General features: G+C 33.6%; 1 protein-coding gene across 1 annotated transcript in view; it reads right to left on the reverse strand.

Moving 5' to 3' along the window:
- Positions 1-18,461, reverse strand: part of LOC126885733 (putative inorganic phosphate cotransporter) — a 63,729-nt gene extending 45,268 nt beyond the window's left edge. The window contains exons 1-4 of the mRNA XM_050652508.1: positions 18,364-18,461; positions 8,961-9,145; positions 7,950-8,198; positions 751-850 (exon numbers count right to left, since the gene is read on the reverse strand). Coding sequence (XP_050508465.1) covers positions 751-850; positions 7,950-8,198; positions 8,961-9,145; positions 18,364-18,382 — 553 coding nt within the window. The 5' untranslated portion in view covers positions 18,383-18,461. The remainder of the gene's footprint in view (positions 1-750; positions 851-7,949; positions 8,199-8,960; positions 9,146-18,363) is intronic.
- Between the last annotated feature and the right edge of the window lie 1,030 nt (positions 18,462-19,491).

Consider the following 19,491-nt stretch of genomic DNA (forward strand, 5'->3'; position numbering starts at 1 on the left):
GTCGTCCTTGGATGCTTTTATAGTTTTTTGGCCTCTACTCCATAATTCGTCTTGTCCGCCGTCCATCTTGTGTTTTAGCTAAGTGTCCTGTCCACTTTCCCTTAATAGTCGTGATTCTTTCCATGACGTCCCGAACTACTGAGCGTTGCCTGATTTATTGGATTGTCAATAATGGTACTCCAGAGAAATAAGCAAAATTTAAGGTGGACTCAGGGCTATTATGGTAATGACAAGAGGAACTCAATAAACTGACGGAACATTGTAGTGTCACACTGGTATAGGTTCCAGGTCACAGGGGAATTACGGCAATAATAAGAGCTGATGCATTTGTCAGAAGACCGTCAAGTACAAAATATTTCGGTCCAGAGCTGGCGTGGGTACCATAAAGCATTCTCCAGCACCGGGAAAAACTTGGATCAGAACAAAAAGAACAAAAACAAGCAAGAGTCAGTTGGTTCATAACAGGTTTCCTCACTGGACATGCGCCAATCAAGGGACATCTACATACAATGGAACTATTTCATAAAGAAAGCAAACCTTGTAGCAGAGGACCTTGAATAGTCAACCATATCTTGCATAACTACAAGGCATTAGATCGCAGATGGCAAACATTTCTAGGAAAGACTAACCTACACTTACTCAAATATGTGGTACCAACCAACTAGACCTGTTTAAGCTGGTAAAGCTTATAGAGGTCTGGAACTATTTCAACATATAATAATTGTTATCAAAATTTAATAAATATCTTACCAATTAAAGATCCAGAAAACACCAAAGTCCCTAATTTTGCTCTTTCTGACAATGGTACCCATTTTGACAGAAGTGAATTAATTGCCGGATGGCTTGGACCCTAGAAATAGTATTACTTTTGTTAAAGTATGAATTTTTGTATTTTTAAAATTTTTCTAATAATTTAATTTTCTCTGACTCATTCATATTATTTATAATTCAAATATACACAGAACCAAACTTATATGGAATCATCTGATACTTCTTATCATTATGTGCGAATTTAAAAAAACGAATAAACTAAGTCAAACAATATTTATTTTAATAGTTATTTATGATATAAGTGTTAAAAGTACACGTTTAAGTCACGCATGTGAAAGTTTGCAGAATGAGCGAAAGCGAGTTCTGCAATTCACATGAGTGCCTTAAAAATGTACTTTTTAACACGCATCGCATATCATACAATATTTTTTCTACAAACGTAATTACAGGACAATATCTACAAAAACTTTTACTTGAACTTGACTGACATTCCAATTTTATATTTTTTGGCATTACATCAAAATTGCATATACGGTCAATACGAACTGCAGTGCCTTAAATTTTTTTTAAAGCACTAGTGCCGTAAAGTAGCATTTTTAACGCTCGTATGGAGTGCTAAAAATTGCATTTTTAACACGATTGTAGAAAAACCAATTTAACAACAATTAAATAGAACAATAAAGTATTTAAAAAAACAAATTAAAACTAGTTGTTTTTAAAGTCAATAGCATAAAAAATTTCAATGTAAAACTAATAATGTTTAAATTGGTTTTATTAATTTTTTTTGTTTTTTTTTTGGTAGTCATTGTTATCACCTCTAGTCCTTATGCAAGCTTCAGTTTGCGTGGGCACGCTACTAATTAAATTATAAACATTTTGTTGTGGTAGGTTGCTCCATCCTTCAAGAGCAGCTTGTACTAGCCGTGCGGTGTTTCGTGGATTATCCCGGCGAGCTCTAATTTTTCTTTTAAGCTTATCCTACAAATACTCTATCTATAGGATTAAACTCGAGTGAGCAAGCAGGACACTCCAAAAAAGGGATACCTTCTGTTTCAATGATATCTCTAGTCACTCTAATGGTGTGTGGAGGTCCATTATCACGCAAGAAATTTTCTCCTGTTGCACCTCTTCAGAGCTTAACTACAGGTTATCAACATACCTGTGAGCAGTTAAAGTTGATCGGATGAAAATTAAAGGAGTTTTTTACGGATTCCAATTCCTCTCCAGAACATTACACTTCCCCTTGTATATTTGTGAACAGATCTGGTAGTTTTCGTTCTTGTTTGCCTTTCTCGACCTTTAAGTACACGATTACGTGGGTCATCTGATTTTACACAAATCCTGACTTTTTCTGAAAATAGCATATTTTGTCAATTCCCAATGTTCCAGTTTTGGTGGTGAAGACACCAATTTAGGTGATCAATCTTGTGCTGCCTGGATAACTCGGGAACCCACAACTGTCTCCTGCTGTATACTTCTTAGCACGAACTCTTCTTCTTATAGTTTCAACTGAAACAGTTACACCTGTAGCTTCCAAATGCTGCCTTTGGAGCTGCAGGTGAGAAATAGTTGGGTGTCTTCCAGCTGATTGGAGAATTAAATGATCGTGGCGAGCCGTTATTACTCTTTGGCGACTTTCCCTTGCTTTATTTTTGAGCTTTTCTAGTTCCTGTTACCTAGCATAGGTTTTGGACAGAACGCCCTGCATTACGTCTAGTTCTACAGCTATGTCCCTCTGAGAACATTACTTGCTCCACAAGACCAATAATCTGTAAGTTCTATAATAATTTATATATTTATCTGTAAGGTCTATATAAGTAAGTTCTAGATAATAGACTAATAATCTATAATTGTAAGTTCTATAACCCCACATTAGGCATATTTTCGTTTTTGGAAGCAAAAGTAAGTTTATTTATTTTCGTTCAATTTTCAACTTAAGCAAATAACCTATAACCTATATATAAATATTTTCAATAAAAACCTTTATTTTTCGCAACAATAACAAGTTTTTTCAAAAGAAATAAATATTAAATTGAAGAGTCTCAGATGCAGAATCCACCAATTTAATAAAAACTAAAATGGTACATAGTAATTTAAACCTGAGATTTTCGCGTTGAAAGTTCTTACTGGTACATCCTTAATCTGCATTTTCAATTAATAAGACAGCAGACGACGAATATAGAAAACGAAAGGGAAACGATCACATTCCGCCTTCATCCGTCTAGGAAAAGGACAGCAGAGGAACTTTCAGTACTCAAACCGAGTAAAGGAAATAAAATAATAAATGATAGTTTTGCTTGTTTTCGATTCAGAGGGTTGCACACCAGCTAGACAGGCTGTTTCTACCATTTCAGGCGTCTTCAGTAGCTTTTATTAGCGTGCACACCTCTAATAACCTCGCTAATAAAAGCTACTGAAGACGCCTGAAATGGTAGAAACAGCCTGTCTAGCTGGCGTGCAACCCTCTGAATCGAAAACAAGCAAAACTATCATTTATTATTTTATTTCCTTTACTCGGTTTGAGTACTGAAAGTTCCTCTGCTGTCCTTTTCCTAGACGGATGAAGGCGGAATGTGATCGTTTCCCTTTCGTTTTCTATGTTCGTCGTCTGCTGTCTTATTAACTGAAAAAGTCGCAGATTAAGGATGTACCAGTAAGAACTTTCAACGCGAAAAGTCTCAGGTTTAAAGTACTATGTACCATTTTAGTTTTTATTAAATTGGTGGATTCTGCATCTGAGACTCCTCAATTTGTTATGAGATGTCGCTGTATCGCGTCTAATGGGAAGTTTGAATTATTTTTCAGTTTACCTTTAAAATGATAGTGGAGCTATTTTTCGATTCAGAGGTGTGCACGCTAATAAAAGCTACTGAAGACGCCTGAAATGGTAGAAACAGCCTGTCTAGCTGGTGTGCAACCCTCTGAATCGAAAACAAGCAAAACTATCATTTATTATTTTATTTCCTTTACTCGGTTTGAGTACTGAAAGTTCCTCTGCTGTCCTTTTCCTAGACGGATGAAGGCGGAATGTGATCGTTTCCCTTTCGTTTTCTATATTCGTCGTCTGCTGTCTTATTAATTGAAAAAGTCGCAGATTAAGGATGTACCAGTAAGAACTTTCAACGCGAAAAGTCTCAGGTTTAAAGTACTATGTACCATTTTAGTTTTTATTAAATTGGTGGATTCTGCATCTGAGACTCCTCAATTTGTTATGAGATGTCGCTGTATCGCGTCTAATGGGAAGTTTGAATTATTTTTCAGTTTCCCTTTAAAATGATAGTGGAGCTATTTTTCGATTCAGAGGTGTGCACGCTAATAAAAGCTACTGAAGACGCCTGAAATGGTAGAAACAGCCTGTCTAGCTGGTGTGCAACCCTCTGAATTGAAAACAAGCAAAACTATCATTTATTAAATAAATATTACTTTGAAATACATGGTGATTCCATATAAGTTTGATTGTGTGTATATATATTGTACATTTTAAAGTAGATGACATTAAAAATGATATTGCTACATAGGCGTAACCAGGATAATCCTAAGGGGGGAGTTACAACTACTGGAAGGTCTCCGAGGGGTATGGTGTTAAGCGTATAGAGCTCAAAGTACATCCCAATGGGGGGGGGGGTTATAACCCCCAAACCCCCCTGGTTACGTCTATGTATTGCTAATATTTTTAAATTGCATTTCTGGGACGATCTGATTGGAAGATAGTTCATTCGATGAACATGAAATCAATGGTAACTTAAGAATATCCCTCAGAAAAATGACAGATTCCGTGGTAAGTCATGTGAAAAAAAGAGGAAAAAAACCTCATCATTATACTATTCCAACATGGAAAGTATTTGAGTTTACTCGCAATATTAACACCAAATTCTAATTTTATATAAATTATTTTAAAACAAATGATGTTTTGATCCTCGGTATGGTATCGGCTTGCTAATAGTGACATTTTCTTTCTATTGATTTCTTCTTTTAATATGGATAACCAGATCCTACTGCATTCTGCCGAGGAATTTGCGAAGCAGTTGTTTCATTTAACATAATTAGCGCCGCCTCTTTGATTTTTCTCCTTTTACCCTCTGTTTCTTTTGGGACTAGACTTGAATCTTTCGACTGAACTCTATGTTCATTGTCACATGCGTGTTTACACATTTGAGGTCTATCAAATTCTCAACATTAATATCACAAGAGAGGGAGAATAAATTGACAATAATGAGAAAATTTGTGACTATTGTCGATTGGAAACAAGTTTAAGAAAGAAAATGGAGCAATATTTTCTTATTTATTTTTACTATCGTGTGATATTCGATAGATTATTTTTTAATACTTACATATAAAATTCAAGTCTTTATATAAAACATCACAATCCCAATTAATGTAACACACATTTTTCAACTTGTCAAAGCGAACAGCACAGTTTAGCAAATATTTATACGAAGATGTTAATAACATATTAGTTAAAATTATTTATAAATACGGTTTTATTTATAAAATACTCTTACCGAAGTAAACTCGAGCACTTAAAATTGTCCTCCTCGTGACAATTTGACATGATATGCAGAACTAAAAGTATATTATGGATATTTTCGGGATTATGGGGATCGGTACAAAGTTTCGGCTCCAATGCTATTTATATGGGATCCATTTTTTTCGAATCCTGAGAAAACTGATAAGTATTTTTGAAAAATTTAAACGTAGAATGAAAGATTACGTTTTTACCGAGGGCCGAAAGTCCCTGAAAACTTCTATGTCTATTTTAATAAGTTGCAGGGGTGAAAAACTAAGAGAAAATGTAGTGTGATTTTTAATTTCAAATATCTTGTTTAAAATAAACTTTTTATTTATTCTAAGGGACTTTCGGCCCTCGATAATAATTTAGTCTTTCATTCTGCGTTTAAATTTTTTTAAAATGTTTATTAGTTTTTTCAGGAAAAATGGACACCATGTCCGTGGAGATATTTTCCAAATCGAATATTCATTGTCTTTGTCATACAACGCACTGAGTCGAATAGAATATGGTGACAAGACAGTGATAATTTTAAATATTTGAGATGGTATCGGAAATATTTTGAGTTGTTGATTAACTAATATTGATAGTGTATTTGATAAATAATTGATTTAAAACGTGAGCTTAATAAAAAGTTATTTATTGGTTATTATTTATGGAAGATCCAGATATTTTGAGCAAAAAGAAATAGTGGGAGTGGCCTTGATAGACCTCACATCGGCCTATGATACGATAAACCACAGAAGCTTGCTAACTAAGATCTATAACACTGTGCTTGACTATGACCTGGTAAATATCATTAGATCACTGTTATGTAATAGACGCTTCTACGTTGTGCTAAATGGAAAGAAGAGCAGATGGAGAACTCAAAAAAATGACCCACCTCAAGGAAGCGTTCTAGCGCCGTCCCTATTTAACATCTACACCAACGACCAACCAATGCATCCCCAGACTGAGAGTTTTTGTTTACGCTGACGACCTTGGTATCGCCGTAAAGGGGAAAACACTCACACAAGTAGAGTCAACAATGGAAGAGGCTTTAAACATGATGTCAACTTACTACAAACAAAACTCATTACAGCCAAACCCTACTAAAACATCAGTATTCCATTGCATCTCAACAACCATATGGCGCATGAAAAACTGAATGTTTCTTGGGAGGGACAAGGAACATACTGATAGGCCCAAATATCTTGGAGTGATACTAGACTGGTCACTAATGTATAAATTCCACTGTCGGAGCACAAGACAAAAGGTTTCTACGAGAAACAACCTTCTCCGGAAACTTGTAGAAAGCAAGTGGGGTGCAAACCCCCAGGTCTTAAAGTCAACATCTGAGGCCTTATGTTTCTCAACAGGGGAATATGTTTGTCCCGTCTGGGGTAGATCTAGACACGCCCAATAAGTCACCACGGCCTTAAATGAAACATGTAGAATAATTACCGGTTGTATGAAGCCTACCCCTCTGCCCCTACTGTACCGGGCAGCTGGATTCGCATCACCAGACGACCGTAGATGCGCCTTACAATATGTGGAGAAGTTCAGGCAAACTTTCGACGAAAGGCACCAATTATACGGGTTTGACGAACCGCCAGGAACCAGTCGACTTAAATCTAGGAAAAGGTTTATGAGAAATGTCAGCGTCGAACCACCCGAACTGTTCTCCCTACATCCAGAACGACCTAATGGAATGAACCTGGACTGAAGAACCTGGCGAACACTCAACCGCATACGTACAGGTGTTGCCCCTGTAAAACAGAACCTTATTAAAAGGGGCATCAAGACAGATAACGACGCACTTTGCGAATGTGGGGAAATACAGAACGTAGAGCACCTAAGAGTATGCAGACTTTGCCCATCACAGTGCACCCTCGATGATTTATAACTCGCAAATACAAAGGGTGTAGACGTAGCATACTAGGCAGAAAAACTGTAGTCAGATCCAGACACGAAAAAGTAAAGTAAGGAAGATCAAAGCAGAAAATACACCAGGATATATTCTGTGATCCAAATATTTTGTTGTTAAAGATGATCAAAATTGTAAGCGTTCCATAGTAACAATATATTATTAAAATTCACTTTATCGCTTTTCCTCTATTCAGGATTGGGTATTAGGTAGTCTTTGTTATACAGTATATAAATTATTACAATCACTGAATACACAGTTAGAGAAAAAATTATCATAATAATTAACTGAATTAATAATTATTTAAGCAATTATGCTAGTAATAGTAGTTATGCAAGAACATTAAAAAGCCATCTCTTTAAAGTTAATGATGACATTGTCAAGTAATGTTTACATATCCATACCGGTGATAATGTTACCTACTAAGTACACGTAATTTGCCGTGTAAAGACAGAAAAAGTAGGGATAGCCGTAATACATTTGCGCCTACACTCTTAAATGAACACCTAATTGTCAAAACTAGGAAACTGGTTGCAATTAAACAAACAATCTACTTAAAATTATTCCAACTGTAATAATGTACGGTAGAATATTACCGCTGTAATAATAATCTGAGTGAACAGAATTAAACACGTGATGAAAAATCTTACTACACGATTGGAAGTTAAAATCGTTAAAAAATAATATATATATATAAGAGATAATTTGATAGATCTTAAGATTTGAATGAATTTTGTTCACAAATTTGAAATATTTTGAACTCACCTGTGAAAATCCAATCAAAAATCTCAAAGCTGTCACAACTCTCCAGTCTCCATTGGATGTAACAGTCAACCAAGGGGTGATAAATGTGATTATTGAAGCCACTAAAATTCCAAATAGAAGAGTATGCTTTCCTCCAAATCGTTCTGCTAGCATTCCTCCTGGTATGTGGGTAAATATGTAACCCCAAAAGTAAGCGCTGAGAATGATACCTTTGGTACTTTCGTTCCAATCGTATGTTTCTTTTTTATGCTGTAACGAATAAATGAATGAAAAGACAACTACTAATAGATGGGGTCTAGAAGTGAATTTAAACAAAACCGAATACATGTGCATTGGAGGAGAACAAAAAGATATCATATTAGATGGCATCACCATGATAAAGCATTGCTACGACTTTAAGTATCTAGGTATCAATATTTTGCACAATGCAACATTAGACAAAGCCATAATAGAAAGAAATACGTCAAGTAGAAACGCCATCATAACGTTATGCAGTATTTTATGGGACCAATCTATCGGCAAAAGAAAATATAAAGAGGATATATGAGACCATTGTGAAAACTAACTCTATACAGATATGAGGTATGGCCGCTGAATGAAAAAAAAACTGGCAACGCTGAGAGCAACGGAAGTAGATTTTTGGATAAGCGCAGCAGGAAAATGTAGAATAGAATGGATTAACAATGAACGCATTAGAGAAATAATGGTAATTAAACGAACAATCAAGGATGACCTATCAACAAAGCAACGTATCTGGGTGGGACATACAGAAAGAATAGATGGAACAACGAATACCGAAGGAAATGCTAAAATGGCAACAAGAAGGAAAGAGAAAACGAGGTAGACTTAGAAATAGTTGGAGCGAAGGAATAGACAAAGAGCTGGAGAAAGAAACATAATAGCTTTTGTTTAATGAAAGATCAGGATTTAGAAAAATATTGCATGACCAAGTGCCTGGGATAGGGTCTAGTCTTAGAAAGGAAAAATGAAAATAATAATTTTAACACTTACTTCTAACTGACCCAGAAGGGTATTGTTCACTTTTATTGTAGCACATGTATTAGGATCACCTTGAGTCTGTAGTGACGGTACCATCTGTGTTATCGCAATATTCAGTACCACCATGATGGTGTAATTGGTAAATGTGGCAAAGAATCCCATAAGTCCTAAAACGTACCTCTGGGGTATAAGGTTTACTAAAAATAAAGAAGAAAAGTTGTAAAGAAAGTAGTTCATTATAACAAATAGTAAAAGCACTACTCATAAAGAATTATTTTTGTAAAAAACAATGAGAAATCTTAGATTCGAAAATCTAAAACATCTATCGTTGGAACCAAGAGTCGGTGACAACCTGAATTCGTACCTTCTAAAATCTGCAAGACCAAGAGGGGTGTTAGACAAGGATGCGTGTTGTCACCTGACTTATTTAACATTTATAGTGAACATGTCATGAGGATGGTTTTAGAAGAATGGGCCGGTGGAATAACAGTAGCTGGTAGGAAAATCTCCAATTTAAGATTTGCTGATGACACTACACTTATAGCAGCAAATGAGCAAGAAATGTTTGATCTCCTGCGAAGCGTTGAGTAGAAAGCAATAAAGTTGGTCTAAAAATCAATAAAGCTAAGACAAAAATAATGGTGGTCGACAGATCCGACACTATTCAACTGACTAACATGTTACAAGAATACCAGATAGTAAACACATTTGTCTATCTCGGGTTTTCTTCTTCTTAAAATTCTCTCTCCTATCGGAGGTTGGATATCATAATGGCTATGGTCACTTTGTTGGCTGCTGCTCTGAACAGTTGTAATGAACTACAGTTAAACCATTCTCTAAGGTTCCTCAGCCAGAAGATGCGTCTTCTTCCTATGCTTCTTCTTCCTTGGATGCTTCCTTGCATAATAATTCTCAGCAACTCGTATTTTTCTCCTCTGGTAATGTGACCCAAATATTCCAGTATTATCTATATAAATCTGGGGTCTAGTATAACTAAATATGATAACTGTGAAGCAGAATTTCGGAGACGTATTGGTACGACAAAAAATGCGATGAGTCACCTAACTAAAGTTTGGAAAGACAGATCTATCTCTCAAAATATCAAGATGAGACTGGCGAATGACCTTGTATTCTCAATATTTCTACACGGGGCAGAGACTTGGACTCTTCGCGCATGCGAGCGCCAAAAAATTGATGCCTTTGAGATGTGGTGCTGGAGAAGAATGCTGCACATACCTTGGACAGGATAGTGGAAACGCTGAAGAACGACAGGATAGTGGAACAACAGGAAATACAACCAGGAATATTCATAGCGAGAGCAATTATTTCAAGTAATAATCCGTACATCAAAATTTTGAACACAACCTACGAAACAGTAAAAGTAGAGACAAATGCAATCAAAACATTAGACATTAAATTATTCAACATATATAGACTGATCAACGACAGCAAGGATAGAAAAAATGAATTACGGGAATCACTGAAGTTAGACATTCCAGAATACATACGCGATAAACTAGTATATTTATGCGAAGATTATTCAGATATATTCGCCCTAAGGCATGACATGCTAACATGTAACAACTTCTACGAACACAAACTGAGAGTTAAAAACCAAACTCCGGTATATATTAAAAACTATAGGACACCTCATGCACAAACAGAGGAATTAAACCGACAAGTACAAAAACTATAGTCCAGGGCGCATCTGTTTTGAGATGGACGTTGAAAGGTGATTCAAATTTTTTTGCAGAAATTGCATGAAAATAAATCAAATAATAATATTTGAGTTATCCTCCCTCTCAAAAAGGTCCGGAACATTGTTTAAATAATCAAAATGTCAAAAAATTAAGGAAAAATTGGATTTTTTTTTCGTTTTTTGATTATAACTGTAAAATTGTTCATTTCCGAGAAAAGTTTTACTAACATAAAAGTTGCGTAATTAAATTTTATACAATATAGAATTGGTAAAAAATTTTAAAAATAGTCACCCTTGTTGCAAAATAGCAATAATTGCGAAAAAACAGTGCAAAAACAAGTATTCTCATTTTACGTTTTTAAACCATTTATGCTATACTTAGGACCTTCATATTTCACCCAGAAAAACTATATGATATAGTAAAACAATACTGTAAATTTTATTAAGATCGGTTCAATAGATTCTGCAAAATAAATTTTGCAATCCAGCTTTCGCAAAAAAAATTCATTTTTTCAAAATGTTACAGGACTGAAAATAAAGCAGATAGCAAGTTTAATTTTTTTTTAAATATAGAAGTGTCCTGTACCTTTTATTTGCAATTTTCAAAATTAAAATCGATAAATTACCACGGCGTCAGGAAATTTTTTAAATAAACATTAATTTTTGGTGCTACGCGCAAGACAGCGGTGTTCAATTCACACAAGTTGATTTCCACCAAAATTTCTTTTAATCTTTATCTAATATATTATTTTCTTACTCTATATTTTGTTGTATTTTAATATTTTAATTTCACAAAAATCAAACTAATTTTATTATTGTTTGTGAAATATTGTTTAAACAATTGCATTAATGTTTAAAAATAATAAACTTTAGTTAAAATACATAAACAATAAAGTTTTTGCTAATAAAAGTGTTATTTCAAAGAATAGAGTATGTGTTTTTATTTTGCAATAAACAAATTTATTTATTTATACCGAAATGTAATAAAAATTAAAATGTATCAATCATTATCAAAGGTCATTGGAATGCCCAATAAGAGCAAACTATCCGCTGTCCTGCGCGTAGCACCAATAATGAATGTTTATTTAAAAAAATTCCTGACGCCGTGGTAGTTAATCGATTTTAATTTTGCAAAATTGCAGATAAAAGGTACAGTACACTTCTATACGCAAAAAAATTTCAACTTGTTATCTGCTTTATTTTCAGTCCTGTAACATTTTGAAAAAATGATTTTTTTTTTGCGAAAGCTGGATTGCAAAATTTATTTTGCAAAATCTATTAAACCGATCTTAATGAAATTTACAGTATTATTTTACTGTATTATAAAGTTTTTCTGGGTGAAATATGAAGTTCGTAAGTATAGCATAAATGGTTTAAAAACGTAAAATGCCAATACTTGTTTTTGTATGTTTTTTCGCAGTTATTGCTATTTTGCAACAAGGGTGACTATTTTTTAAATTCTTATCCAATTCTATATTATAGGAAATTTAATTAGACAACTTTTATGTTTGTACAACTTTTTTCGGAAATGAATACTTTATAAGTTATAATCAAAAAACCAAAAAAAAATCGAATTTTTCCTTCATTTTTTGACTTTTTGATTATTTAAACAATGTTCCGGACCTTTTTGAGAGGGAGGATAACTCAAATATTATTATTTGATTTATTTTCAAGCAATGTCTGCAAAAAAATTTGAGTCACCTCTCAACGTGCAAATGTGCTAATATTTTTACAGATGAGCCCTGGTCTACTAAGAGACCAAGGAATAATAGAACAGTCCACATCAGAATACAACAGCCCAGTAGTGCTGGTACCGAAAAAAGCTATAGATGGAAATAAAGCATGGAGATTATGCATATATTTTAGACAACTGAACAAGAAAATAGTCACTGATAAATTTCCTTTACCAAGAATAGACTCGATATTAGATCAACTAGGAAGAGCAAAATGGTTTTCAGTTATAGACTTAATGTCAGGTTTCCACCAAATACCATCAGAAAAATCATCTAGGAAATACACATCGTTTAGCACGGAAAATGGAGCATTTCAATTTACCAGATTACCTTTTGGAATAAACGTGAGCCCGAATAGCTTTTCAAGGATGATGTCAATAGCATTTTTAAGATTAACACCAGACAAAGCATTTCTTTACATGGACGATATAGTAGTAATAGGAATATCTGAAAAACATCACCTAGACAACCTGAAAAAGACATTCGAGACATGTCGAAAATTCAATTTGAAACTTAACCCAGGAAAATGTCAATTTTTTAGAAGAGAAGTAACATATTTAGGACATGATCTTTCTCAGGAAGGAGTATCACCAGACAAAGCGAAATATGTAACGATTGAACAATACCCGACACCTAAGACAGCGGAAGAAACAAAAAGATTCGTAGGATTTTGTAACTATTATAGACGTTTTATTCCAAATTTTGCTGAAATATGCAGACCACTCAACAGATTATCGAGAAAAGGAGTAGAATTTTTTTGGTCAGAAGAATGTGAAAAAGCATTCAATAAGCTTAAATCATCTCTGCTGAAGCCACCGTTCCTAAAATATCCAGATTTCAATAAACAATTCATCCTAACAACAGACGGATCCAACGAGAGTTGTTCAGCAATTTTAAGTCAAGATTATAACGGAACAGACCTACCAATAGCATACGCATCAAGAAGTTTCAATAAAGGAGAATGTAATAAACCTAAAATCGTTAAGGAATTACTAGCGATTCATTGGGGAATTAATAATTTCAAATGTTATTTATATGGAGCATCAACATTTTTAGTAAAAACGGATCATAAACCACTAACACATTTATTTGCGATGAAAGAACCAACTTCGAAACTTACAAGGATCAGATTAGATTTAGAGAAATACGATTTCGAAATAGAGTATATAACAGGGAAAAATAACTACGCAGACAGTCTTTCAAGAATAACATTACATCAACTAAAGAACCTATACATAGACAATACCCATATATTAGCTATAACACGAGCTCAAGCAAGAGAAAAGAAGAAAGAAGCAAGGCAAACGAAGGCAGAAAGTGAACTCGCACTACAGCCAGAAGCCCCCAAACAGACAGTAAGGAAGGTACTAAATAATTTAGAGGCGCATAGACTACCAATTTTGTCTTTTGGAGCAGAACTAATCTCACCAAGGCTGAGCATTAGGGTCAAAAACAAAATAAAATGCAGCAAGAGCATAGCCGCAGGATTCAATCATTTCGATTTAAACCAAATGTTGGCACAGCTTGATAAGCTGGCGGTAGAGAATGCAGTACGTAAAGTAAAAATATACGTAAACGATATTATTTTTAAAGTGTGCACAATTGAGGAATTTATTAAACAAGGAAACAAAATATTGAAGAATGTAGAAATATACATATGTGAAGTACCAGAAACAATAGAAAATGACAAAGAAAAACACAGGTTAATAGAAGAATATCATAATCACCCGATGTTTGGAGGACACGTAGGAAATAATAGACTAATAAAGAAGCTAAAAGCAAGATTTAGATGGAAAAATTTGGAAAAAGACGTAAGAAAATACGTCAAACAATGTCATAAATGTCAAATTAACAAACCGAAAAGAACACATGTCGAAGAATTCGTGATATCGGACACTTCTTCCAAACCATGGAACATAGTATAAGTACATAGATACGATTGGTCCATTCACTAAAAGTAGCGAAGGTAATAGATACTGTATAACAATGTTATGTGAACTTACTAAATACGCGGTCAGTATACCCGTGTGCAATAAAGAAGCAGAGACAATAGCCCGAGGAATTTTTGATCATTTTATACCAACATATGGACTCATGAAGCAAATAAGAACATACCAAGGCACAGAGTATAAGAATGAAGTAATGCAGGAACTAACAAAGCTACTAAAAATAGAGCACAACTTCTCAACGGCATACCATCCACAGTCCATTGGAAGTTGCGAAAAACTGCACAGAACATTACCCCTAACGCGTATCATGGTTACACATCGTTTGAACTGTTATATGTCAGGAAGGTTAACCTACCAGAAGACCTTACACAGGAGATTCAACCATGTTACAATATAGATGCTTACTACAATGAGTTACGCTACAAACTACAAAGCGCACACGAGAGAGCTAGAACCTTCTTACTAAAGCACAAAAAAGAGCGACAAGAAAATAATAAGCTCAAAGCAACACCACAACACTTTAAAATAGGAGACCTAGTCCTGGTAAAAAGGGAAGAGAATGGTAAGTTTGATAGTCTTTATATAGGTCCCTTCGCAATAACAGAGGTAAATAACGTTAATTGTAAGTTCAAAACAGAAAACAATAAAATCAAGGAAATACATAAGAATAGATTATATGCTTACTGTCCGAGGACACAGTGAGTGACAGTGAAACGGGAACAGTGTTGGTGTAGAACATTTTTTGTACCTTACTTTATTTACCAATTAGTTATAGGAAATAAATATTTAATTTTGTATCGATTAAAACACAGTAAACAGTTGGTGGCGATATCAAACAACAATTTTCTTCCTTTCATGTAGTCAGAAAATTTCCCGAAGGGGATGGATGTAAGGGTTTATCAACATCCAAAATTGAGATCAACACATATTCATTTAATTCTTAAATGTACTAGAAACAAAACCAAAACATACACATTTGTTTACATTTTAGTAGGTCACCTAGATTTGTTAGAAGCACCAGTCGACAATATTGCATAGTCAACTAATTCATATTTTCGTAAGTCATGGTCAAGCTGAGTCGACAATATAAACAAACTACATGTTACAAGTTTGTTTATATAAACATGAAGGCATGGTGATTCATTCTAATTCATTCGTATTATTAAAAATATCATTCTTAATCCAGATGCACTAGCAGATGGTTTTACCGTGAGCACTTCAACTATTTACTGTGGTCTTTATAGTTGGTAATAAACAAGTAGTTATAAATATTGTTTAATTCAGCAACCCCTATTGGTAGGGGGTAACTACCCCCAACTACCCTAAGATGTTTCCCGAGGATGCATACCCGCATAGAATGATTGATATGGCATATTTGTGACTACTCATTATTTGCTTTCCAATTGCAAAGAAATTCTACTCCATTTACAAACAAATTCTTCTGAAAATACAGTAAATATTTTGTTTTTGTTTTGTTTAAGTTAAAAAATACCAGCTTACTTTGTATATCCAGCATTTAGAATAAACACTTAGTCAGTTTTAAGGCATGTATCTACTATGTTTGCGCTCCTCTTGCGTTCCACGCTCCTGCAACTGCCCCACATAGTGGATACGTTGTCCCTTCCCGGACCGTACAAGAGTGCGCGCTCCGCCTCTTCGCTCCAATCGGTGGCGTATCCATTGGAGCAGTTGCAGGGAGCGCGGAGCGCAAGAGCTTCGCGGACATAGTAGATACGTGCCTTTATACAGGCATACCTGTTTTTGGTTTCACCCATTTGTGCACCCCATTATGAACTCTCTCCGGATCTAACAAATCAATCAAGCTTTTTTTAAAAAGCTTCTTTTAAGTATTTTCAATATTTATTTAAAAAAAAAAATGATCACAAATTTAAAATAGTTATTTATGAAACAGTTCGTGAAGTATGCTTTTTGCGAACGCACGCGATGATTAGAGCACGAGCGACAACGGAGCGCGTTGTCATGGTGATGACATAATGAGCAATAAATTACGACAAAAGTTTTGACAGTTTTGTGGTTTGAAAGAAGTTAGAATTTTTAAAAGTCAAAGTTCTAATAATTGTAGAATAGAAATAAATTCCAGTGACGAAGAGTTACAGTTTTTTTATTTGTTCATCATAGAACAAATATTGTATGAAACTGTGCGTGAAGTACTTTTTGGGAACTTACGCGATGTATAACACTCGCTCCGCTGTCGCTCGTGCTTTAAACATCGCGTGCGTTCGCAAAAAGCATACTGCACGAACTGTTTCATAAATAACTATTAATTGTTTATTAGCTCAAAATTCAATAATTATTAATGAATGACCCTAGGGTTTCCTAATTAACAAATTATAATTTTTTAAAAATGCATCTAAAATTTTGAATGCCCTTCCATATCTCATAAAATTTTCAACTATTTGAAAAATTAAATTTTGGACTTTATCATTTTGAAAATTATTACATTTTTTCAAAAGAGTTATTGAAAATATTGTGCACAAACTATTTAATCGATTTTATTGAAATTTTCTGATTTTATTGAACATCTTATTAGGACTTTTTCACCAAGTATGAAGGACCTGTACTACAGGTATAACAAATCAAATTACAAAAAGCTTTTTTCAACTATTTTTTTGTGTTTTGTCATGTTGAAAATTATTCTAAAACCAATAGTTGCTGAGATACATGGGAATAATTTTTTAAATATAATCATTAATTTTGAGAGCCCACTTTTGAGAACCCATGCATAGTGACATTATTATTTTTAGTGATACTTAGAAGATTTATGTGAAAAACTACGTTTATATCCCACCCAAAAAAGTCATTAAAGAGTCCGTCTGGTCTAGTGGCAATACTGGTTATTAGGGGAGAGTTGGATAAAACGGGATAGTCGGATAAAACGGGATACCTAGCCTAGAGACCCAACTAGTGCTGCTATCAATCGAACAATAACTGGAACTTGTTACCAGTCGTCATTTCAACATTCTCAGTTCGTTTTAACTCGAGGCCACTATTTGATGAAAAGTTGTTGTGTTTAGAATTGTTTGACTCTATTTTTTTGGCTCTTCGTATTTTTAAGTGCCTTGTTTTCTACATTATACTGCCTACATATATAAAGATATAATTCCGGTGACTATTACATTTAATTAACCACTCATTAACGAATATTCTCATGTGTAGACTATCTAATTTTACTTTCACATTTAGGTTGCAGCCATTTTTGTTTTTAAAAATGTCTGAGTTGGACAAAACGGGACACTTATAAGTTGGATAAAATGGGATACAGTTTCATTATGTCCCGTTTTATCCATCTATTATTTGTTGGCCTATTAATTTTTTAAATAGAGATATGAAGCGTCTTCACATATCACAGAAAAGAACAACATATTTTTACGTGACTTTTCTTCTGATATACGAATCAAGTCCTAAATAAACGCTCTTATTTCCCATTTTTGCAATAAAACATAAAATATTTTGCATTCTGACTACTGAAGATATTGTTCTTTCAAGGCTAACTTTTGCTTTGCAATTTTAGGTCTACTTAATTATACTTTTTAGATAATTTTATACAAAAAATTCAATATTGCCAACCTATCCCGTTTTATCCAACCGTGGTATGCTAAAACGGGATGTGTAAGACTTTAATAAATATTTTTTTTACCATTTTCCAGTCATTAAAAAGAGCTAAAAATATTTTTGTGTGCTTCAATAAATGTTGTACTACATAAATGTAGTAAAAATAAACAAGAATGGTATCCCGTTTTGTCCAACTCTCCCCTACTCTCTAAGTTCAGTCTTCTGAAGCTGAAAGAGTATTTTAGCGTGGCTATCAGAAGGTTTTAGTACCATTTTTGCTTGGTGTGAGCCTAAAATTATATTGCATCACTAAGCTGCACTAAACTGCTTTTTCCATTTTAAGACATCTTCTATATCTTTATAATATAAAAATATTTTTTTTAATACTTTAATGCCAGGCTTGTTTTTTTTTGAAAATATTTTTAATCATTTGGAAAATTAGCTTAGATATCAATACTTACATAATATAGAAATTTTCATCTTCAATTTGTTATTACCTAGCTAATACTTAAATAAAGATAATTCTCACTTGTTCAACTAAAATGCTCGCAGAATTGAAAGTTTTGTTTTTTATTGAAAAATCGATATAATTACCATACGTAATCTGGAAACTAATTTGATTATCTATATTTATTTCATTAATGGTGACAATATTTGCGTTGTCTGCTACGAATCACAAATCGTTTGTTTAATCTGATAATTATACATAGATGACCCAATTACATGATCAATAACACTATTTTAAAATCTAAAAAAAAAAAAATAAAATTTAAAAGTTTTAATTGATAAATAACGGAAATGTATTTCAAAATTTGATATTAGTATGAATTTTAATATTTTATTAATATAATAAGTCTTACAGTTTTGAAAATTTTTGGGATGCTTTTGAATGTTTCGTTTAACGAAAATATAAGGTCTGTTATTAGTAATATTTTTTCATAAAAAAATTTCAAAAAAGCTGAAACATCAAATAAAGTTATTTTCAAACTTAAATTGCTTCAATTGTGGCTCATTCCCAGATAAAATAGTACACAAATCCGGTATGCCAGTCACAAACTTCCAAGCCTGAAGCCTCATCATGAAGAGATGGAAAATCAGGAGAGATAGAAGAGTACGGGAGGGGGAGGGGGAATGAGAGCCACCTAGGAGATATTTTTATTTAAACTATACTATAAGTAAGTTTTTAAACAAATTTGAAAAATTTTATAAGAAGGTTTACATGCATATTTTTCTTATATGTGACATTTAAAAAAAAAACTAATTATAATAGAATTTATTTTAAAAATTAAAAAGAAAATTATTTGGCTCTCATTACCCCATCATGTGGGTGATGAGAGCCACCAGTTATTTTAATAGTAAAACTAAAGATAATTTCTACCAAATGCCATATAATAAACGGTGTGTGTGTGTGTGTTTATGTTTTATTGGCACTGGTTTAAGCAACCAACTGGCCAGTCAATGTGTTTTAAATTCTCTCTTTTACAAAATATATGCTTAGTACCTAAATTTAAAACTATTACTACTACCTACTAAGTTTTTTTTACTCTGTTTTTTTATTTTTTTTAATATATTTTTTAACAATTTTTTTT

Source organism: Diabrotica virgifera, chromosome 5 (genome assembly GCF_917563875.1).
Source record: "Diabrotica virgifera virgifera chromosome 5, PGI_DIABVI_V3a".
In the NCBI taxonomy this organism is placed as follows: domain Eukaryota; kingdom Metazoa; phylum Arthropoda; class Insecta; order Coleoptera; family Chrysomelidae; genus Diabrotica; species Diabrotica virgifera.